We start from the raw sequence: 23,885 nt of genomic DNA, 5'->3' as shown, positions 1-23,885 counted from the left end.
GTGACCTCAGGGTGCTAGATTAGGGGACTGAGGATAAAGCCAAGAGGCTGTCATGACTTTAGGGTCCATGGGGTGGGGGCAGTGGCAAGGAGAACACTGGTCACAGCATGTGTGAAGCTTCTGAGGGTCAGGAGGGGGGCTGGCTGCCTGCCCCTAGCAAGAATGACAGCAGTACTGTATACAATTAACAAAAAGATCTATATTAGAACATTTACACTCAGGGAAGAAAGAGGTATCGGCATCATCAAACGTGGAATGTTGAAGAAATAGTTAAAATAAATAGACTCCGAGCACAGTTAGGGCTGGCTCAGGCTGGGACTCAGAGAGGCCTCTGCACATCAGCTCCAGGCTGCAGGGGCCACCACCTGACCATACTGGCCTCCTCCCTGACGCAGCACAGCTGTGCCTGGGACACAGAGAGTCTCTCAGGTGCTAGGGCAGCTAGCAAGCTCACTCCCCACCTTCCTCACTTATCTCTGTAACAATGTCTATCAGGCTCTGGAGCCCAAAGATATAGCCAGCATCCTGGCCCTCATGTACCACGCTGTCCTCGCCATACAGCCTGCACGTGGTATGTGCAAAGTCAATCATGCGGACGTCCACTGAGCTGGCACCAATGGGCTTGTAGGCATAGGCACCAGCAGACTCATCGGCTGACTCCTCTGACAGGTCCTCCAAGTCCTCAGCATCTGAGTCCAGGGCCACCTCAGGCCGTTCCTTGCCATCGTAGATGACCAGCAGGGAGCTTGAATAGAAGCGGTAGGACTCCTGTCGCTCTAAAACAGCCTTGAGCTCAGCCAGCTTCTTAAGCACAGGGCCCAGGAGCTCACGGCGCAGGTACCGCCCATTGTGGAAGAACTGAAAAAGGGCCTCCTTGAAGCCTTGCACCGACAGCTTCCGTCCATGATATTTGTTCATGAACATGAGCTGTCCGCTGCCTGCCTGGTACACCTGTGGAAGGAAGACGAGCAGGTCAGGTGCTGATAACCACCTCAGAGCATGGACCCTGGGGAGTAGCAGCAATATGATACTCCTGGATCAAATCCTTTAACTTGTTAAGTACACCAGTCACACCAGACACTGTCCTTTGATCAACACCCACTTGGATGCAGCCCTCTGACTTGGGTTCTGTCCTCAGCCCTCTGCTCAATGTACAAGCTAGTGGAGAAGGCCTAACCCTCTTGCCTTCCCTTTCCTCTCCTGTCCACACTCTGGACTCAGCCAGCCCGGCCAGTCCCAGAGGGGATCACCCAGGCATGTATGCCTTCTTTTCTAACCTGGAAAGCAACACACTCAGTCAAATCTGGCATTTGAGAAAAAAGGACTATGCTGGGGGGGGGGGGGGGGGCGGGGAGCAGCTACTGGATGCCCTAGCAAGCCCATGCCATGCACCAGCACTCTCCTCACCTGCATGCCACACACACGGACACCAATGACCGCAGATGTGCTCTGCTGGCATTTGCGGATCTGGTTGGCTGCCTTCTCCTCTGAAGCATCGTCACCATGCTGGCGCGTACCCATCTTGAGATCCAGGACACATGGCACCTCATAGCGGGAAGTCAGGTTCTCCAGTAAGATAAATTCTGAGTAGTTAAGGACAATCCCCCCTCTAAAGAGAAGGTGCTGCTGCATGAGGCTTTGGCACTCCCAGGGCACAATTCTGGCACACACAGGACCTCAGAGAAGCCTAGGTCCACACAGGGTCCCATCAGTCCTGCTCTCTCTCATGCACGGAGCCCAAGGCTGAATAGGGGGCTAAAAGGCATCTTCAATTCTTGTCAAGAAAACTGGTCTAAGAACAGCCTGGGAGATACACACATCATTTCCTGAATTCAGCAAGGTGTAGGACCATGTCCAACAACATATAGTCCTAAATTATAAACAGAACATCAAATAAGTTCAGTAAATCCTGTAGCTTTAAATATGAACTGGAAATGTAAGTATGAACTCATGAAAAGTTTTGTCTTTAAAATATGTATTTCTGGGGCCGGCCCGGTGGTGTAGTGGTTAAGTTTGCACATTCGGCTTCTCAGCGGCCCGGGGTTCACCGGTTCGGATCCTGGGTGCAGACATGGCACCACTTGGCACACCATGCTGTGGTAGACGTCCCACATATAAAGTAGAGGAAGATGGGCACGGATGTTAGCTCAGGGCTGGGCTTCCTCAGCAAAAAAGAGGAGGACTGGCAGTAGTTAGCTCAAGGCTAATCTTCCTCAAAAAAAAAAAAAAAGTTATTTCCTAGCTGTGTGCACTGAAAAGGTCTTGAAACGATGACCAGATGTATGAGCACCCCTAGTGCCCAGACCAGTGCTCCTAGAGCAGAGATTAGTGAACTACGGCCCCCTGCTCACTGCTGTACAGGCTGTAAGCTAGAAATGGTTCTAACATTTTTAAGATGTGTGTATGTATATGTATAAAATACTTCATGACACATGAAAATTAAATGAAATTCAAATCTCAGTGACCATAGAGTTTTACTGGAATACAGGCATGCTCATTCATTTACATTATTGTCTAAGGCTACTTTCATGCTACAATGGCAGAGTTGTGACAGAGTGTATGGCCTGCAAAACCTAAAAACATTCACTATTTGGCTCTCTACTGGAAATGTTTGCAAACTTGCCTTAGAGGAATGACTGAATTCACATGTGGAGTAGGAAACATACATGACCCTGGACCATCTTTTCAGACCAGAAAACAAGATAGCCATATCATAGACTACTGTGATTGTGTTAAAATGACCCAGAGACCTATTTTGAAAAGCTCTCACTGGCCAAACATGAGATAATGTGAACATCAGTTAAGATAACTTCAGTAGACTAAAACATGTCAAAACGTTTAAATTCATGGATTTATAATGATGCTGAAAAACTCATTATTCCAAATATCTGGTAAATAAAGGAAGACATTTACCTGCCTTTCCTATATAAACTATACCTCAGGATAAGCACATAATTGATAAGGAAAAGTTTCTCTTTACAGAAGGATTCCAGCTAACAAATGAAGGACAAAATTAGAAAATCACCTAATGAAAAAATGGGTCGAAGGCAATGGCAATACAAAAGAGAAAGACAACTAAGCACTGTGCTTTCTGGTGGACATATACAATACCATCTCTGAGGGATTCCTGCCACCCCCCCACCCCCTGCCAAAATCAAACCTGAATTTGATCAAGCCTACAGATCAAATTATCAACTTAATGGAAGGAGAGGGAAAAGAGTAACATGTAAAGATACCACAGGGACATAATCAGTACAATCCAGATAGTGGCAAACTCTAGAAGATCCAGTTTCTTTGACAAGAAATTTCCAAGAAAAAAAAAGAAAGCATATTTAAAGACTTAAATGTTTCAGCCAAATGCAACATATGAACCTCATTTAGATCCCCAATCAAATAAACTATCAGTAAAAACATATTATGAGACAATTAGGAAAATGTGGACACAAACTAGGTATCTGATAGTAAGAAATTATTGTCTACTTTTTAAGGAGTAATAATGGTATTAATGTTTAAAATATCCTTATCTTTTAGATACATGCTGAGGTGCAGACAGATGAAATGATATATCTGAGACTTGCTTCAGAAAGAGTTCAGTTGGGGGTTGTTGGGTGTATAGAGTGTGTCACGACATGAGACTGACATGAGTGGGTTAACTGCTGAACTTGGGTGACTGGTACTTAGAAGTTCAATGTATTATTTTATTTTTAACATGTTTAAAATTTTCCCTGATAAAAAGTTAAAAATAAATAAAATATGCTCAATGCTGAGGAATTTTCCCCCATAACATTAAAGAAAAAAAAGAAAAGAAATCAATGAAGTTTATCTTAATGAGTAAGAAGGGGAAAAAATGAAAAGGACGCTGTGCTTTCTTCATGTGCCTGTCTGGTGAACCAGACAGAAAGGTCAGTCCTCCCCCTCACCCCAGCCCTTGGCAGGTAAGCACAATCTGGGGACTTCTGCAGGAGACTGAAAACATGAACCAGCCCCTTGCACTCTAGGCTAAAGCCCCTTGATGTAGGTTGGTTCCTCAATAAGTTGTCCCTCCGTCCCTCCTCCCCAGGGACCCATCATACCCCCCCCAACCCCCCCCACGCACCCCCAGACCAGCCCTCACCTGCAAGGGAAGTGATATTTTCCCATGGTTATCACATAGGGTGTGCTGGCACAACCACGATTAAAAAATCCAAATTCTCTCTCCAAGCTCCAAAGGTCTCCTCACTTACCCTCCCCTCTCCCCAAGGTAGAGATGCCCTATGAACAAAGGATACTGTACTGGTTCCGATGTTTTGCATTCTCCTTCATTCTCTGTAACTGCTGCTGGTGACACTTCATGCTCCAAGGATTATAGTGTTTAAGTTGGGAACTTACATTCCCCTTTTTCTCTAAACTGTAGTACAAGACTTCAGATTTCTTTAGCCACTCAAATTCTTCTTCTAACTTATGGCTATAAAGAGACAAGGAGCCAATAAATCAGTGTCTTATCAAAATTCAGGGCATGAAGGAACTTTCTGGAGTGAGGTAAAGTTTGATATCTTGATGTAGTGGTGGTTTCAGTATATACATTAAAGATTTCAGGGGCCGGCCCTGTGACTGAAAACTAAGTTCACACCCTCTGCTTCAGGAGCCCAGGATTTTGCTGGTTCGGATCCTGGGCGCAGACATGGCACCACTCATTAGGCGATGCTGAGGCAGCGTCCCACATGCCACAACTAGAAGGACTCACAACTAAAAAATATACAACTATGTACTGGGGGTATTTGGGGAGAGAAAACAAAAAAAACACTTCAAATGGGTACATTTTACTGTATATACATTATATTTCCAGAAAGTTAATTTAAAAAAAGATTAAGGGGCTAGCTCACTGTTCTTCTACAGTAAAGACAACCTAAGATGTAAGAGCAGCCTCTGCCTCCACTGCCCTCTTCTTCTAGACAGTACTACTCCCTGATTTCTGGTACATTCAGGTTCCCTGACTCTGAATGCTGGAGACTGGAAAAATGTGAATTGAAATTTCATGGGAATAAGTCAACCTACTTAGCTACGTTATACATACTTCAATTTATATACATTATTTATATTTTTAAAAGTTCTGCCAAGGTGTGGCACTTGAAAGGCTCTGCCTAGGTGGGTCCCTAAGATTCGGAGATGCCCAACTGACCATTTTGTTTCCCACTCTCAGTGAGCAAGGCTCGTCTTGGTCATTACTACATCCACAGGATGCAGCACAGGGCCTGGCACAGGGCAGCTGCAGAAAGAATGAGTGACTGAAACTCTTTTACATCTGCCACTGCAGCTGTTTACCCAAAATGGCATGATCTAACCCAGAGTCAATTAAAGAAAAGCTGGGTATGCCATGCAGGAACTGAGCACCAAATGAAAAGGTACCTACTAAGTCTCCATTGTGCAAGTTCTTAGCTCCGGGGACTGGGTTCTAACAAAGATCCCTCCCCTTTCACAGAATCAAGGGTTCCCTTCTCAGTCTATACACACCTCTTCATCTTCTCCTCTTTCCAGTGCTGCCGCACCCAGTCCTTGGGGGTCTTTTCCATTTCTAGGACGTGATGTTTTTTGTTTGTCCGCCTTAGGAGCTTACTTTTTGGTTCACAGTCTGAATTGTCTACACTGTCTGCAGTTCCATGGTCCCCTTTTAACGGATATGCTATTAAACACAAGTTCCTGTCTTCATCTTCTTCAAAGCGCACAGATACCACACCTGGAAGGGGGATGAGGAGCAGAGAGCACTCTTAAATCCACAGGAAGATGCTTTATAAATAACATGATTGTAACATTTGTTTTTTTCTTACCCTCTTCCTTAGTCTCTATGTTGCCAGAGGCCCCAAACTCATCTGCCATCCTAACAAATATCAAAACAGCTAGAAAAGATGACACCATACAAGACAAGCGATTAGGGAGCAAACATGGCCGAGAGTCTTCCTCTTTGATGCACTCAACAAGGCAGGAGCCAAAGAATTACAAGACACATTTTTCTGTCATCGAAAATGTTTATTAATTTTTATGTAATTCTTCTAATCCTAAGAGACATGTAAAAACATTCGCTCTTTATATCTTGTGAGAATTTTTAATGCCCTGAACAGAAACTCTGATGGCCTCGAGGCTTGCTTTAAAGCAGAGCCCAAACACAAGGGGAACAGGTGTGCCTGAGTGGTAAGAGGGATCCAAGGGTAAGGGAGGACTGGGCAAGCAAAACAAAATAAAGGAGCAAACAAAACAAACCACACAGCACAACAGACACCCTAGCAAAGGCTTCGCCACACTCCGACACAGGTGGGCGCCCCAAGCCTTTTGTCCTTCTCAAATATGTTACTTTATTGGTCTTTGCAGTCTCATGTCACAAAAGAACAATATGAACACAAGGCAAATAGGGCTGGGCCGGGAGCACAGGTGCGTGGTGGCCTTGAAAGCAGCTCTCCCCTTCGAGTCTCTAGAACCTGCCATGTGTAATTACAGTCTTTGAGGAGGGGGCTGTCAGGTGGGAGCGTTTCAGCAGGTGCCGACGAGCGCCTTACAACCGACTGGCTGAACACTTTTCCTCCCAGGCCTCTCTGGCCCAGGAACACTCAATTTGCTCAGTCCTTGCTGCCCGCCCGCTCGCTTGCTGCAGGGGAATGCGTGCTCAGAGAGAGACGACACTTCTGAGGTGGTCCCCGGCTCTGGGTGCAGAGGAGCCAGGGTGGGAAATTCAAGGGACCACACTTCCCTGTGGCCATGGTGGGGAGGGGAAGAACCAGGGGAAAAAAGGGGGCAGGGGTGGTCAGCTAACAAGGGGCCTTTGGCTTTGTCCTGAAAAAAAACAACAGAGAAGGACCAAGTGAGGGCCCCCAATTCCTCCACCCCCACAGCAAAATACATGCATATTCAGAATACAGAGAAGAGCCCCATACATTGTCTTCAAAGAGAGTGTTTCAACAGTCCCAGAAGAACTTACACTGTTCAAGAGTCTTTTGTATAACCAGGCAATGCTAATTTAAAATTAACTTCCTTAATGGATTCATCTTTGATTTACAAAGGACTCCCCCCTCCCCAGGAAAGACCACACCACACTGGCGGCTGCTGATGATCCCCCCCAAATGCATTATAAAAAGGAAGAAAAAGTCACCACATGTGAATCAAAGGGTTGTCTTAACATAGCAATTTTGGGGACATTCCGTAATAGCAAAGGGCTTCAGCTAATCAGCACAGGCCTCCCACTCCTGCATTCCATCTGACTCAACCCCGCTCCCAGCCTACCTAATCACCCGGGCTTCTGGCTTCCTGGAGGACAAAAAGCAGGCAGCAAGTATCCTGGGTAAAATCCTCCCAAAGTCTTCCCCCTTGTCCCCCATGAGGGACTATGGGTTACTGTGATCGAGACACACATGAACATAAAACACAACTATACTTCCACCAAAAATAAATTCAAAACGAATCCACAAAACAAAACAACTGAGCAATCTTACCAGGGCTTGAAAACTGAGTGTGAGGTGCCGGGTTGAGGGCCAAGAGGAGGAGGAGGGAAAACAAAGAATGAGTGGGAAGGGGTGGGGCTCCTGAGACGGATGCCTGGGCCTTCCACGGCGGCAATGCCAGGCGTTGGCTATCCCTACATCAGCTGGGGGCTCACCTTTGTACTGGGGAGTGAATCTGCGCATCTCGGCTGGGAGAGTCTCGTAGAACTGGTGCTCCCTCGGGACCAGGGGCTTGCACAGGGTCGTCTCGTTGAAGTGGAGCACACAGGAGTGCCCCCCGACCTGGTGGACAAAGGGCTCCAATAGGATGCCCTTGGCGCGGGGCTCTACGTCCATGGCCCTGAAGGCTGGGCTCATCCTCCAGGCGCAGGCGGCAGGGAAAAGGGGGAGGAGGCGGGGTCTGGCGGCCAGCGCGCCCTTCGTTTGTCGTCTGTGAGTCTGTCTGTCCAGCCTCAGCTTCTCGGTTGCGCGGGCCAGGACGTCCTGTTAGAAGCAAACAGTGACACGGGAGTTGGAAGCAGCCTGGGAACCGCCTAGAGCCGCTAGCCCTCCTCCTCCAGAGGAAAGACAAACACAGCCTGGGCTCACGCCGGGCCCCGCCTCCTCCCGCAGAAACAAACAGCCTGAGTTCTCGCCGGGCGGAGCCGGATGCTGACAGGCAGAGACTGGCTCCAGGGCCCCTAAACAGCCCCCATCCCCCACTCCCCACGGCATTAGAAAGCCACCATGGGGAGCAAAACGCGAAGCTATGACGCCACACGTGCATAGTCTCCCTCATTATCACTATCCCCTACCAGAGTAGTACATTTGTTACAAGTGATTATGAACCTACACTGACACATCATCCTGGTTTCATTAGGGTTCACTCTTGGTCGTTATGCTTTTATAAAATAAAATTTTAAAGGAAAAACTCCTTACACATCATCTATTAAGATTTACTCCAGTTCCCCAGTCCACACACACCTCCCTGCCCAAGGCCAAAGACATTAGCAGTGCAGATTGGGCCTAGCTTTAATGATTAACGTCTGTATCTAAAAACAAGTGATCAAGGCTAGCTAACTCCTTAAAAAGACACACAGTGTTCTAGGTCACTGACTATTTTAATCGGTTCTATGCTGATCTCCCAAAGCTGTGCTCCTGAGGTCCAGGGCTTTAGCGCTGACTTCCCATCCCCAAACACACTGGATCTCAGCAAAGCATATAACCGTTTCAGGGCATGTCAAGCTAGTTCTTTGTTTTCTGTCTATAACTTACAGACTACAGCATATCTAACAGCACTACATAGAGAGCTTGGGCAACACGTCAGTATCCATACAGGATTCTTACTGGGAACTCCTGGTTTCCATGACTCCAACTGAGATGGTGGTGGTGAGAATGGATCTACCAGAGATGTGCCCACTGTCCTCTAATGTGGGTAAAGCACCTATTATGTGCTAGGCTCATTACAGGAACTTATCTCATTTGGTCCTCATGATACTTTCTCTACATGATACCACATGTAGACATTGCTTTCCCTGTTGCAAACAATGAGGCTGATTCAGCAGGGTGAGGAAACTCATCCAGAGCCAGGAACAATAATCCACAGCTCCCAAGTGAACTTCAATCTGTTGGATGCTCCCACACGGCTGCCTCTAGGGCCCAGGGTCTCTGGCAAATCTGCCTTGGTACAGCTCTCCTACATACATGGGACATTTAGCCTGTCCCATGAGAGTGCTTTCACCATGGATTTATATTTTCTATTTATAAAGTAGCCCATTTTAAAAAGTCTAAGCTGGTTTTAATCTCTTTCTGTCAGAGAAAACCGACTGTGAGCCCCAACTTGACTCAAAGATTAGGAATCAATAAGCTTTTCTATATGCAAAGAGCAGAAAACCCAAAGTCTCTATTTCTCCCCAGTACTACCTTTTCATCATCACAGAAGCCTTCAGGAGGGAATGTGCTGAGAAGAGTCCCAAGACACAATACATGCAATCAGCTCTAAGGACAAGTACATTCCAGCCATTCCAGACTCTGTCCAGAAGGTGGAGCTCTAAGATGCCTGGCCACACACAAGCCCTTTCTCTAGGTCTATACTGACCAATCCATACTAGTCTACCGTAAAATACTTCTTGAGTAAGAGCAATACCAAAGGAAAACTACTGACTTATGGCTGGCCTGCCAGCACCCAAGCACGAAGCAGGCACCATAATTATTAAATTGTGAAAACACAAGACACTCCTCATGGACCAGGCTTTAGGAACACAATCCAAACCTTTCATAAAAATGTACAACTTCTTTTGTTATCGGAGCAATGCTAACAATGATACAAATCCCTTTCCAACTCTGTTCGAGATTCCTTAAATGTATTCAAGTAAAAAAATATCTTTCTCCAGGCATCTGTCTTACCCATCCCCCCCTCCAATGAAAAATCTAAAACAAAAACCAGTCCATCATGGCAGCTGTCTAGATTATGGTTCAGGGGTGTGGCTGGAGGCCACAAAGCCAGGTAAGGATCTCTAACTCATCCTCCTCCCAGGTCCCCAGTGTGTTCCTTAGTGGCTGAGTATGATGTGACACCCTGCTACCCTCCCATCAGCACCCAACTCTAGCAGGCCACAGGACATTGTTTCCCAAAGAAGAACCATCACCCTCGGTAGAAAGGCAAGAATACAGCTCATTCTCATCTGCGCCAAGTCTGATGGACAGAGGAAACTCCCAAAGGTGAGGGGGGATTAGAGAGACAATTTATTATCCTGTAGTGAGGAGGAGCCAGATTCTAGTCCCTGTTCTGCCACTCAATTGCTTGGACAAAGACTCTAAGCCCCTGACTCCCTTTGGGTTCCAGTTTTCTGGTCTGTAAAATGGAGAAGACAGGCCTGGAATAGATCTCTACTCTGCGGGCTGTGTAATCAAATTAGTGAATGGTAATCAGAAGTTTCTTTCTTTGTTTTCATCAACTAGGAAAAAACAGTAAATATCATTGCATTGCACATAATAAAGTAAGTCTCATTTAGTGGTTATTTTAATTACTATGTTCAGCCTCTCAATGTGAACGTAAGTATGGCTTCACCGTACAACATATTTCTCATATTTGGAGTTGCAGACAATAAACAGCAAAAAGCAGATAAGCAGTTGCCAGAGGGCAGAGGTAGGGGAATAGGATTGACGCACAGCTCTTACTGTAATGACAACTAACCTCTTGGAAAATTCTCTCTTGTAGAAAATCAGGCAAGAAAACAATGTTCACTGAAGAATAAACTTTAAAAGTGTGGGTACAAGAAGATTAAAATCCTATTACTGTTTAAAAAAATATACTAACTAGCATTCAGAAATTCTGGGTTGGTATTGAGTCACATCCCAAAGACCCAAGGTTTTCAGGTTGCTAAATTATCACCGAAAGATAATTATCCCCATCCTTTGCAGACAAAGTAAAGAAAGGCCATGGGTTGGTGCTGTATATGCTGAAGGTCTCTTCAGCAATGCTGGTGGGTCTGCCATCCAGCTTTAAATGAGGTGTCTCAGCAAGACAATGCAGAAGGAACATCATTCCCTCCATGACCTGGACTTCCAGGGAAGCTGTATAACAAACGAGGCACAAGCCCTGGTGACAAAACGAATATACAAAAAGGAGTTCTAGCAAAATAAAGCCAGGAAGGAAGAGAAAAGCTTTCTTCAATGTTTGCCTCGTGGGACGCATCAAGGACAGTGACTAACCAGACTGGCCCATCTGGCTACATGGTGTCAAACGACCATCAACCTCAGGAAAACTCCCACCACTGCTCCATAAAAATCAAGTCCCTCCACTCTTTTTTGTTTAAGATTTTATTTTTCCTTTTTCTCTCCAAAGCCCCCCAGTAAATAGTTATATATTTTTAGTTGCAGGTCCTCCTAGTTGTGGCATGTGGGACACCGCCTCAGCGTGGCTTGATGAGTGATGCCATGTCTGCTCCCAGGATCCGAACCGGCAAAACCCTGGGCTGCTGAAGCAGAGTGTGCGAACTTAACCACTGGGCCACAGGGCCGGCCCTACCTCCACTCTTAAAACAGCCCTCTGGAGTAGATACTATGATTATCTCCCTTACAGATGGGTGCACAGAGGCACCATGAGGTCACCATATTACCCAGGCCTCATCACAGAAAACAACAGGTACCTGACATGATGGAGTCGCTGCCAAGAATGCTGGAATCATAGTCTTAACCTCAAAGGAGTTGCAGCCTGGCTGGCTGGGAGGGTATCATCTCCATGCCAAAGCAGGTGCTGGCTCCACCAAAGAAGCAGGACCAGAGAGACAAGAAAGAGAAGCCCTGCAGTGACTTGACACAGATGCCTGCAGTCCAACACTAGGTGTTCCTTTTCTCCCTCATTAGCATTTTTCCCTAGTTTTAATAAAGGAAAAAATACAACTTGTAGGGGCTAACCCCAGAGGCCTAGTGGTTAAGTTCAGCACGCTCCACTTCAGAGGCCCGAGTTTGGTTCTAGGGCACAGACCTACACTGCTCTATTAGTGGCCATGCTGTGCTGGCTGCCCATACCAAAAAATAGAGGAAGACTGGCACGGAGGTTAGCTCAGGGCAAATCTTCCTCAGCAAAATCTAAACAATACAAGTTCTAAGTGAACTATTTCATGAAGTCACAATAATGCAGATCCTTCCCCCAAATTAACAGCAGATTCTGTTCCAAAAATCTGGATGAGCTTTTCCATAAGGGAAATAGCAGCCTCTCAGATGCTTCTCCTCTCTACAACTACCAGTAAGACAACACTGCCCCACCTCTTTGCCTTGTTAGACTGGATTTCTGCAATGACAGACTAGAGGCCCTAAAGATGGAGGGGGATGGAGAGAAGGAGCTTTTAGCCTACCTGAAAATATGTTCATCAGAGTTTTACTGCTGGAATTAGAGTTTTAGCAATTTAAGAAGCTTTTTCAGGCCAGCCTGGTGGCACAGCGGTAAGTTTGCACGTTCCACTTTGGCAGCCCAGGGTTCACCAGTCCAGCTCCCAGGTGCAGACCTACACACTGCTTATCAAGCCATGCTGTGGCAGGTGTCCCACGTATAAAATAGAGGAAGATGGGCATGGATGTTAGCTCAGGGCCAGTCTTCCTCAGCAAACCGAGGAGGATGGGCGGCAGATGTTAGCTCAGGGCTAATCCTCCTCAAAAATAATTAATTAAAAAAAAAAAAAGCTGGGGCCGGCCCCATGGCGGAGTGGTTAAGTTCATGCACTATGCTTTGGCGGCCCAGGGTTTCACCAGTTCGAATCCTGGGCGTGGACATGGCACTGCTCATCAGGCCATGCTGAGGTGGCATCCCACATGCCCCAAGTGGAAGGGCCCACAACTAAAAATACACAACTGTGTACTGGGGGGCTTTGGAGAGAAAAAGGAAAAATAAAATCTTTAAAAATAAATAAAAAATAAAAAGCTTTTTCTAGCTAAAACTGTAGTACCACTAATCTAAATTATTCTTTTTTTTTTTTTAAGGATTGGCACCTGGGCTAACAACTGTTGCCAATCTTTTTTTTTTTTTCCTGCTTTATCTCCCCAAACCCCCCCTGTACACAGTTGTGTATCTTAGTTGCAGGTCCTTCTAGTTGTGGGACGTGGGACGCCACCTCAACGTGGCCTGACAAGCGGTGCCATGTCTGCGCCCAGGATCTGAATCCTGGGCTGCCGTAGCAGAGCGTGCGAACTTAACCACTCGGCCATGGAGCCGGCCCCTAAACTATTAATTCTAAGGTGTCACATATCCTCTTCATCAGAATATCAAATTTTCTCATCAACAGCTGAAGTATTCCATACGCACACCAAGAATTTGCTGTCCTTCTTAAAAAGCCCGTTACCTCTCTTTCAAGGGCAATTCTCCATCTCCAGTCTCCTCCTCCTTGGTGCAGACTATGACTCCAACCACCTTGTAAGAAACATACACAACAGAAAATGACTCTCTCAGACTATGGCCAAAATTGCTCTGAGGTCTTGATCCAATGGGGACTTTCCTACCTTGAGCCATAGTCCTCTCATGTGCCAATAAGATTACACGCTCCCTGCCTGTGGTCAATATTTACCCCTGCTCATCTCTCAGACTATTTCCAAACTAGATGACACATGAACTCATCCTCTGAAACAAAGAATACCAGAAATGATTCAGTCCTCATGGGCAACCACAAAACCCAGGCAGCCCCGACTTGGCCACGCCATCACCTGCTAGTAGAGGGACCAAGGTGTGCCCTGCACTGTTGCAGGTCCTATGCACAGGAAGCACAATTTCCTCTGGGTCCTCATGACACCTCGATCAGGTGAATACTCCCCTCGAGGGTCTGCAAAGCATCTCAGGCTCACAGCACTAATCTGGTGGCTTTTCTTATCCAACCGCTCTGAGTACAGTGTTCTTTCACGACGAGCCAGAAAAGAATGAGATACGGGAGTGAGAAAATTCTTGACTGTACAGGTCACAGCACTACGTCCTAACACAGAGATATGCGCCAGTCATCCTCCATGAGTCCTGAGATTTCTTTCCAAAATAAGGCACAGCAAGATAATAAAAAATTTCTTTGAGGAAAATCAAGTTCAACCACACCACAGTTCTGAAGGAAATCACACAATGACCCTTTCAGAATCACTTGGCTTGTGAGAAGGGCAGTGAATTCAGTCAATCAAGAGCTCATTTGAGGATTGGGAGGGAAGGCCAAGGGGGTACTTCCACTTTTTACATCTTACCACTCTGTTACCCCTCTGGCTCTAAGGTTATTTTCAAAGTAAAAACACTCTTTGAGAGTGAGATAAATCATTCCTGGGAGAGGGGTAGCCTGTCCCTTCCTTTCTCAGCCTTCACCTGCCCCAGATCTGCTGGCCACATCCATCAGTTTTTTGGGGCCCAGAGTCTGTCAGTTGCCATCTGGCACTGCTGCAAGGTCCACCCCTGCAAATGTCCCAGGACCTAGCAGCCTGTGCTTACACAAAAATGCACATCCAATGTTAGTTTTATACTTGTAAAACAAAAATAACCTATTACTCTTATCAAACAAGCATTGAAAGGGGATGCAAGATTTTGGCATTCCCCAAGAGAGTAAAATGAGCTCACATAGCCCATGGGCAGATTTCTCAGTGTGCAGCTGTGGAAAGGAAAGTCCGTTGGCCCTGGAGCAGCCCAAACGAAAAGATGAAAAAGGCTCAAGGCAAGGACCTGTGGTAGGCTCTCTGACAGGTGGAGTTAAGGTAGAGCAATGTGGCTCAAGGGACTTGGGACAAAGCAGCAGCTGCCCACAAACACAGCTTTGTGGGATCCAGTCCAGGTACCAATAGGGCACATTCTCAAAAACTAAGTGCAGAAAGAGCAACACTACAGCCAAGTGTTCTGCTTCCCAGTCTTTAAGATACCTTATTTCATTAAAAGAAAAGTTTTACTCTTCCTTAGACTTAGGATTGGACATCCAATTTCTAAAACATGTATGAGCGTCTCTATGAGGAATTTTAAAATGTAGACAAAGAGAACAGATTAATGGCTACCAGGGGAAAGGTGGGTGGGGGGTGGGCACAAAGGGTGAAGGGGTGCACCTACAACACGACTGACAAACAATAATGTACAACTGAAATTTCACAAGACTGTAACCTATCATTAACTCAATAAATATTAAATTAAAAAAACAAAAACCCGTACGAGTGTCTCGAACAAGATAAATGGATGCATACATAGAGATAACAATAACACTAAATGATCTCCCATTTTGATCAACTATGAGTTTCAGTTAAATACATTCACAAGAGTTAAACAAAACAAAACCCGGCAGTGCAAAGAAAGCTTTGTGAATTCTCCACGACAGAAAGCAAGCAGAAGAGGCCCAAGCTGACTCCAGCTGCCTAGAGGGGCTTGTGATAGCAGACACTGAAGCTTCTTCTTCAAATCACAAGGGTTTCAAGAAAACCCAAAGCCTGAAATCCTTCAGTCCAGAGAGGAATGAGACTTCTCATCATCTCAAAGTGGCCAGGAACAAAAAGAACACAGGTAAAAGACCTAGCACAGTGAGAGTCCCAGGAACAGCAGCTGTAGGTGTTATCATTTTTACTTTTTGTGGATAGGATCCTGTAGGTGTTGACCAAATCACTTCAGCAACAGCTATATTTCACGAACATTTAAAATCAAATCAAAGCACGACTTTTCTGTTGTAACCATGTGCTTGTTTTGCTACCTGTTCTAACCTGGATACCACATCTAGAAACTACCATCCTCCCAATCATTTCAGTCTTAACTAAGTGGCATCTTGGTGGCATAAGGAACAAAAATGCTTTCTTGTTATCCAAATGTTAACTTGTGGCCACCATATACTAATAATGCTGATGCGTCAATGGGAAAGATGTTATCTACTTGTTTTCCATAGCTTAACCCTTACTTGTAAGACTGAATTAGCATAACTTCAACTAGAAGAGAACACTATTAATGAAAACTTACATTAAAAACAAACATAAAACCTTGAAAAACACTGGAGAAAATATCTATAAACAGAAAAATGAATCAAGGGTGCACCTGAGCAGGATTGTAAGGGCCAACAAAGTCTTACGGAGCAAGTCAAAGTCCTCATCTTCCCTCTAACTGCCCATGTGGAAAATGGCAAAATGGTAACGTGCTACAGCTACGTGCTCCCTAGTCACAAGGCAACCACCTTCAGTTTACAAGGCACACCATCACAACTGACAGCAGGGCAAGCTAGGCAGCACTGACTTGCTTCCTCCCTCCACCCCTGAGGCTTAACACGGCACAGGGTCCTTTAAACAAGCCAGGGTTGAGAGGACATTCGGGAAGACTGATGGGCCGGTGGGGAGGGGGAGTATATGAGGGATGAAGGATACAGGATTTCTTTGGGGGTGCATAATATGGTATGTGAACTGTATCTTAGCTGTTAGTAAAAAAGAAAGCAACACAGTAAAGAGGTCACACCACCACAGAGATCACAATCAGCTCGAGGTAAAGGTTCCAGTGTCAAATCTCCATTACTGAGAGGTGAGGACGAAGTGCTCAGGAGGAAAGCACCTCCAACTGTGGCTATGGGAATGTCAAAGATGCAACCAGACAAACTGGAGCAGAACTAATTCATGAAATATGTGGGAAAAAGTGTAACTTCTAAAGGAATACATTATTTTAGATAACTAAATATGTACGTGAAATTAAAGACAATAAATATTACAAGAAATGAAACTTTCAAGTACATCTCTATAAGTTAAAACTCTTGAGTTGAACCAAACAATTCTTCTTAAATCCTTTCCCTGAGAAATTGGGGCCTGCCTTATATTTAGGTATAAATGGTGCTTTACCTACCCTCAGTGCCTGTCTTCATGTGTAAACCAGGCATGGTACAGTTTTATAGAGGTGCTGTGATGTGGGAACAAGATTAAACATCTAGCCTACTGCCTGCCTTGCATGCAGTGCACTCCTCAAACATGAACTGTCCTCTGTCCACTGTCCCACAGTTCCTCCAAAGAGTCCAATGGGAGATGAAGGTCAGAGGGTGGACTTAACAGTACAAGAGGATAACGGTACATTAAGCTTACACTTGCAGAAGGAGGATGAAGGCTTCAAGACCAGGTAGATAAATGGAGAGTGCCAAGAGACATCCTGTTTAGCCCTTAAACAGATTTTTTAACTGGTTATAAGTGTGATAAAATGACCACCAATAATAGTTTGGTATCTCTTCATCCCATAATTTTCTTCTATGCATAAACAGGGTAGGGCTAAATGTGTTGTTTTGCCTTTTTCCCCCAGTAAAATCAGCTTTATTTCCCCCTTACTTTTTAAAATTGTGATAAAAAACATACATAATATACAATTTATCATTTTAACTATTTTGGGGTATACAGTTCAGAGGCATTAAGTACATTTACAACGTTGTGCAACCATCACCAACGTCCATCTCCCGAACTTTTCATCTTCCCAAACTGAAACTCTGTCTATTAAACAATAACTCCTTGCTCTCCCTATCCTCCAGTCCCTGGCAACCACCATTCAACGTTGTCTCTATGAATCTGACTACTCTAGTTTCTCACATAAGTAGAATCATTCAATATTTGTGCTTTGTTTTGCCATTTTTTCCCCACTAAACTATATGCCTTAAACATCTTTCCACATCTTTGTCTATATATGATTCCTTCTAAAGGCTGCACAATATTCACACATAATCATAAAATATTTATCAACTGCCCTACTGATAGTATGTCCAATTTTTTATTACAATAATAATGCAGTGAGCATCCATGTATGTCTTTGCACACTTGTGGAAGTATTTCTCTAAGAAAAATTCCTCAAAGTAGAACTGCTGGGACAGAGCATAGATTAAAAAGGTTCCATCCAAATGCAAACTAGTGCAGCCACTATGGAAAACAGTATGGAGATTTCTCAAAAAATTAAAAACAGAAATACCTTATGACCCAGCCATCCCACTACTGGGTATCTATCCAAAGAACTTGAAATCAGCAATTCCAAAAGTCCCATGCACCCCTATGTTCATAGCAGCATTATTTACAATAGCTAAGATGTGGAAGCAACCTAAGTGCCCATCAACTGATAACTGGATAAAGACATGGTATATATATACATAATGGAATACTATTCAGCCATAAAAAGGATAAAATCGTCCCATTCACAACGACATGGATGGACCTTAAGGGTATTATGTTAAGTGAAATAAGCCAGATAGAGAAAGATGAACTCTGTATGACTCCACTCAGAGGTGGAAGTTAAACACAGAGACAAAGAGAACTGATTGGTGGTGACCAGAGGAAAGGGGGGTGTGGGGGGAGGGCACAAAGGGTGAAGTGGTGCACCTACAACATGACTAACAATAATGTACAACTGAAATTTCACAAGGTTGTAAACTATCATAATCTTAATAAAAAGTCAAAAAAAAAAAAGGTTCCATCCACTGTTTCACCCTGACACAATATATGTGAGCCACTGCAGATTTTAAAGCAGGGTGGTGACATTTTATGTTAGGAAAATTAACAAGGCAGAAGGACAAGGGAAAACTTGGCTTCAGAGAGGCACTGCAGATGACTACTGCAGTAACATCAGTGGAGGGATGCTGGCAGCAGGAACTAGCATTTATTAGGAACTTTCTCTGTTTGCATTCTATTTTTTTTGGTGAGGAAGACTGTTGCTAAGCTAACATTTGGGCCAATCTTCCTCTAATTTTCTGTATGTAGGATGCCGCCACAGCATGGCTTGATGAGTGGTGTGTAGGTCCACGCCCAGGATCCAAACCCGCAGAACTGTGGGCCGTGGAACCCTGGGCCGCTGAAGTGGAGTATGCAAACTTCACCACTACTCCGCTAGGCCAGCCCCTCTGTCTGCATTCTGAAGGAGCAAACGAAGAGAGACAACTCCTACACATATTAGAAGTACACGTGAAAAAGGGGGTTTGAAGAAAAATTTTAAAACTTTATAAGGTAAATTTGTAGGCTCGTGAATTTAATATTTGGTTATTTAAAGATGTCAAAGCCAAAGGTGAAAGAAGAGGAGCTACACTCCCTTCACAGTCCTGAGCCTGAGAGTTTTCTGGAGGAAGAAGAACACAGCAGGAACACCCCTAAGAGAGCTGCAACCCCTAGGAGGCATGAGGACTAAGACCAAGCTGACCTCTCCATAATTTCCCAGACTGGGCTTCCTTCTCTGATGGGTCTCTCCTCCTTCAACCCACGGTGGGGGATGAGGAAGAGTCCCTGACAGCCCTCAGGTTCTGGGGCCTCCAAGGCACCAGGGCTGTTCTCTCCAGTATCTGTTTCATCTGGAATGACCTTTTTTTTTTTTCAAAGATTTAAAAAACTTTTTCCTTTTTCTCCCCAAAGCCCCCCAGTACATAGTTGTATACTTTTAGCTGTGGGTCCTTCTAGCTGTGGCATGTGGGGTGTCATCTCAGCATGGCCCAACGAGCAGTACCATGTCCACGCCCAGGATCGTAACCGGCGAAACCCTGGGCCGCTGAAGCAGAGTGTGCGAACGTAACCACTCGGCCATGGCGCTGGCCCCTGAAACGACCTCTTTAATGTCACCTCCCCCCACCACTGGCACACCTGGCAGGGCACAGGGTCTCCTGCCTTCTCCACTGTACCCACAAAGCCTGGTGCCTTGCCTAGCCCACACAGGGGAATTAAGGAAGGAAAGGAAAGGAGAGTAGAGAAACAGGACTTGGTAGATGGCTAGGTATAACACACTGTTCCTAACACTTGAGGGGGGTGACTGACCCCCTAGAGAATCTGAGACATCTGTGGGCCTCTCTCCTGAAAAATGCCCACCCTCACTGAACTCTGCATAGTCTGGGGAGTGGGCAACCATAAACCCCATCTTCAGAACTCCTGATACAGGAAAACAAACTAAGGGATGAGTCAGATACTGAGCCTTCACGAAACAGAACAAGGATGTTTTGTTCACCAAGTCAGGAACAGCTGAGAAGATACTGAGTTGAGCTTCAGATATTTAAATACAAGAGGATGGTCAAGCACTCCAGAAGAAATGTTTAGCAGATAGTTGGGAGCAGTGGGATCCAAGCTTGAGTGAGTCTAACTTGAAAGATCTGGGAATTACCGACAAAGACAGAAGGTCCCCCAAGAGTAATGCGTAAAGAAAGAAGAACATGGGGTCAAGGTCTCCATAACTGTGAACAGCCCGCAGAGGGTACAACGTCAGTGTGAGAGGAGGAGGTCTGTAAAGAGATAAGGAAGCAGAACACCTACGCCCACCTTGGAGACCAATGGTAAAACTCTCCTCCCAGTTCCACGTGCAAAATCTAGGGCTCAGGCCCTTTGGACCACATGACAAAGAAGGAAGAGGAGGGTCTTGCTCTGTGTGGCCCTTCAAGTCCCTGACAACCCTCAGAGTTCAGTTTGGGGCTCATTTGTGAATGAGCCCTGGCAGTTCCTTCTCAACTTCTTCACTGAAAAGATATACAAGAGTGACTCCTGGGGCTGGCCCCGTGGCCGAGTGGTTAAGTTTGCGTGCTCCACTTCAGTGGCCCATTCAGTTTCGCCCATTCAGATCCTGGACACGGATGTGGCACTGCTCATCGGGCCATGCTGGGGCGGCATCCCACATGCCACAGCTGGAAGGACCCACGACTAAGAATATACAGCTATGTACCAGGGGGATTTGGGGGAGAAAAAGGAAAAGTAAAATTTTTAATAAATAAATAAATAAGAGTGACTCCTTCAAACCCAGCCACAAGAGTCAAACGGTCTCAAGCACAGGGAGAGATTAGCAAAAGCCAGCTTATAGGAAACCCTGCAAGACAAATGACAGTTGCTTCAAAAGATAAATTACAAGAAAAATACAATAAGCATACATAAATTTAAGAGACAGACACTTCAATCAAATGCAATGTGCAGACCTTCTCTGGATCCCAATGTGAGCAAACTGTAAAAAAAAAAGAGACAATCAGGGACATTTGAACATGACTGGAAAACTAAGGAATTTTCACTGTTTTTTAGGAAGAATAAAGGTACTGCAGATACCATGGGGACCTCCTTGTCTCTTAGACATACACAATGAAATACTTATGGATAAAACACATTTTTGGGATATACTTCCTAAAAAAGTCGGGTTTTTTTTTTAAGGTGAGGGGAGGAAGGCAGAGTGTAGATGAAACAAGACTGGTAAGGAGTTGATAACTGGAAGCTGGTGATGGATGACAGCCCCACACCAACTGTGCATCACCTTAGGAGATGCTTTTCCTTCAAACTGTGAGGTGGACTCCAAATTCAATTTTTGGGGTGAAGGACCTTTCCTTGCCACCAGAATGTATTGCAAAACACCAGTACTACTTGTTAGTTTTATTACTCAGTATGCAAATAGGCAAAAATACAATTTACTTAAAAAACAAAAACCTGCTTTAAAATGTAATCACAGAAGAGTAATCAACTGCTTACTTTCTACTATACAAAAATGTGTTCAATTTGTTTAAGGTGATAATGCTACAGGTAAAATAACTTCTCTTAAAAGGAAAATTCTTCCCCGGTGCATCCTCTTTATGAGACAAACAATGGAAAATTTTCACCTCAGCAAGCTGGCCTCAGGGAGGCTCAGGCTCATCCCTGTTGCCTAGATACCAGTGACATATGCCCCAGCCCCCCCAAGGGAGACTGGCTAAGGTTCATCAGTCTGTAGTTGCTCCTTCCCCCTACATTCCACTGCTCAGATACAGGACTGGTATACAGTGTACTTGTCTGTCACCTGTGAAGCCTAGAAGCACAAAAGAAATCCACTCCACCTGCTAACCTGTTTTTTACAATTATTATCAACTCAAGTGCTAGTTCTCATCCACTTGATTTCTAACAATTCCTGCGAATTCTACTCTAAAGTCACAAAGCAGGTAAACCAAATGGAGTAACAGTTAAACTGCCTTTTTCTCCAAAGAAAAAGTTCCTAAGTGATCAAGTGGCCTATTATGACAAACATGATAAAGTATTCACTTTGCCCAGTTTCTAATTCTGATACTGCCTAAAGTTAAAACAATAATAACACCACTCTGAAACTTTAAATACTTAACACCAGGTTACAGGATGCAATTATACAAACTCTGCAACAGCAACACATATAACTAAGTGTTCTAGTTCACCCAAAATGTTACCCTGCTAAAAACCCATATACAGCAAATATCTTAAATACTAGAACTTATCAAAATTACTGTAATCATGGTGCTTTATAAAAAATATCATAAAACTGGTGACCTGCAACATTTTTGTTACCACTTTTCAAAAGTTTCAGTACTTCTTCTTCCAGATGATTTTATTTTATTCTTGTTCTACGTACATTTTGCTACCAAAATGTTTCATTCCAAGCAGTGGTTAGTTCTATTCACCTTGGTACTTAAAAGCAGTAGATTTTACTGGTTTCTACATTTCATTTTCATAACATTTGGACTCAGTTTTCTGCTAGTGCAACTTTCTTAATATATGAAACCGAATAAAACCCTAAAATGAAATTAGAATGCAAAAGACAAAAGCAGTCTGTAATCAAATGTGAAAGAAAGGGAAGCTTCACCCACGGTGAAGCCAATCACTATAAAGAAAGCGTTTTCTGACGCATTTTAGGACTTTCTGGGTTAAGGTTGTGTGCAGATTTCCCCACCAGACACCAGCTGACAGGCCCAACTGGCACTCAACATTCAAAATGGCTGCACATCTGCCGGCCCCAGGTAACAGTACCTGAGGCGTTAGCCTGACTACTCCAACGAAAGCCTCAAGGAGAACCCCCTCAATCAATGACCCGGGAGATGGTGGACGCCAAGGTCCTGGGGAGACCCCTCAAGGACTCGGGAGATCTTGACCCTCCCCCCCAACAAAGACCCGAGACGACCTCCTCAATGACCGAGGGAGAGCCCCCCACCTCCAATGACCAGGGAAGATTCTGCCCCTCAAAACCAGGGGACATATTCTCTCCCCAGTAAGCTGAAAATACAATGCCTCTCTCAAATGACCCGGGGAAATCCGGCCTCACAAAGACCCTGGGAGATCTCCCTTCCCCCATGTTCGCGGGAAAGCCCCTCCCCAAATAACCCGGGGACACCCCTAACGACTAGAGACCTCATCCCCCAAAGGCCCGGAGAAACCCTCCCGTAAGGTTCCCCGGACAGCAGAGCCGTAAGCCGGGCGAAGCGGGCGTTACCTGCAGCCTCAGCCCGATCCCACTGCGCTTCCGACCTATTGTTTCTCTCCCACCAAGATGGCGGCGGCCGCGTCGAGCCCCGCCCCCCGCGCCTCGCACCCAGCGTCCCTTGTTATTGGTTCGCACTAGGAGCCCCGTTCTTGGACTGGGCGGCCCGAAAAGCGCTGTTGCTAGGGCACCGGGATTCGCTGCGGCAGCTTCCGGAAGGGGCGGGGAACGGGGCGGGGCACGGGGCGGGGCCAGAGAGGGACGGGTCCTGTCTGCCTCCACCAGAGAGGGTGGCCAAGGAGATCAGATGGGTGGTCGGGTGGACCGGTGGGCTTTGAGCAGATGAGTTCAGTACGGGATGCCTGGGGGACGAATGGATCAGCCAACTGTCCCATTTTTCCCCGGTCTGAGGGGTTTCCCGTGATGCAAGACTTTCAATGCTAACTTTGAGACAGTCTGATGCAAACTGGGAAGTTGGTCACCCTAGCAGATGGAGGGACAGAGGACCGGATGTGGATGGACGGAAAGATGGACAGAGTGGCTGTAGACTGTGGATAAGAGTGGTTAAATGCACAGGTGGACAGATGACTGGAGATAAATGACTAGATATAGAGAGGTGGACAGAGGAATGGGTGTAGAGTACTCTGTGGACTGGTGGATGACCCAGTGCCCAGCCTAGGTCTTACCAAGTTCCACACTGCAGGGCTTGTCTGAGGCTCATTTATCCTGAGCCCTATATTGGCCAGAAGGGCTCCTACCTGAGTGCATGTCAGTGTAGCTGGGAAAGCCAAGGGAGGAGGGGGGTGCTACTG

The 23,885-nt window shown here is 45.5% G+C and overlaps 1 protein-coding gene across 7 annotated transcripts; it reads right to left on the bottom strand.

Annotated features, from left to right (window-relative positions):
- Positions 1–179: 179 nt before the first annotated feature.
- On the bottom strand, positions 180–23,270 carry IP6K2 (inositol hexakisphosphate kinase 2). Of its 7 annotated transcripts, none has more exons than XM_008527871.2 (8): positions 23,086–23,182; positions 20,810–20,835; positions 13,286–13,353; positions 7,622–7,949; positions 5,491–5,713; positions 4,269–4,444; positions 1,408–1,583; positions 180–951 (listed from the first exon to the last, which is right to left on the bottom strand). In XM_008527871.2, the coding sequence occupies exons 4-8, from the start codon at positions 7,821–7,823 to the stop codon at positions 451–453; spliced, it is 1,278 nt and encodes a 425-aa protein (XP_008526093.1). In that variant the 5' UTR covers positions 7,824–7,949; positions 13,286–13,353; positions 20,810–20,835; positions 23,086–23,182; the 3' UTR covers positions 180–450. The 7 variants fall into 7 exon arrangements, with proteins under 7 accessions (XP_008526093.1, XP_070431546.1, XP_070431545.1 ...); XM_070575445.1 differs by having other exon boundaries at positions 20,765–20,835; positions 23,086–23,154; XM_070575444.1 differs by lacking the exons at positions 20,810–20,835; positions 23,086–23,182 and adding exons at positions 13,443–13,560; positions 13,644–13,830.
- Between the last annotated feature and the right edge of the window lie 615 nt (positions 23,271–23,885).

This window comes from Equus przewalskii, chromosome 15 (assembly GCF_037783145.1).
Source record: "Equus przewalskii isolate Varuska chromosome 15, EquPr2, whole genome shotgun sequence".
In the NCBI taxonomy this organism is placed as follows: domain Eukaryota; kingdom Metazoa; phylum Chordata; class Mammalia; order Perissodactyla; family Equidae; genus Equus; species Equus przewalskii.
This window is presented reverse-complemented; position numbering and strand designations above follow the sequence as displayed.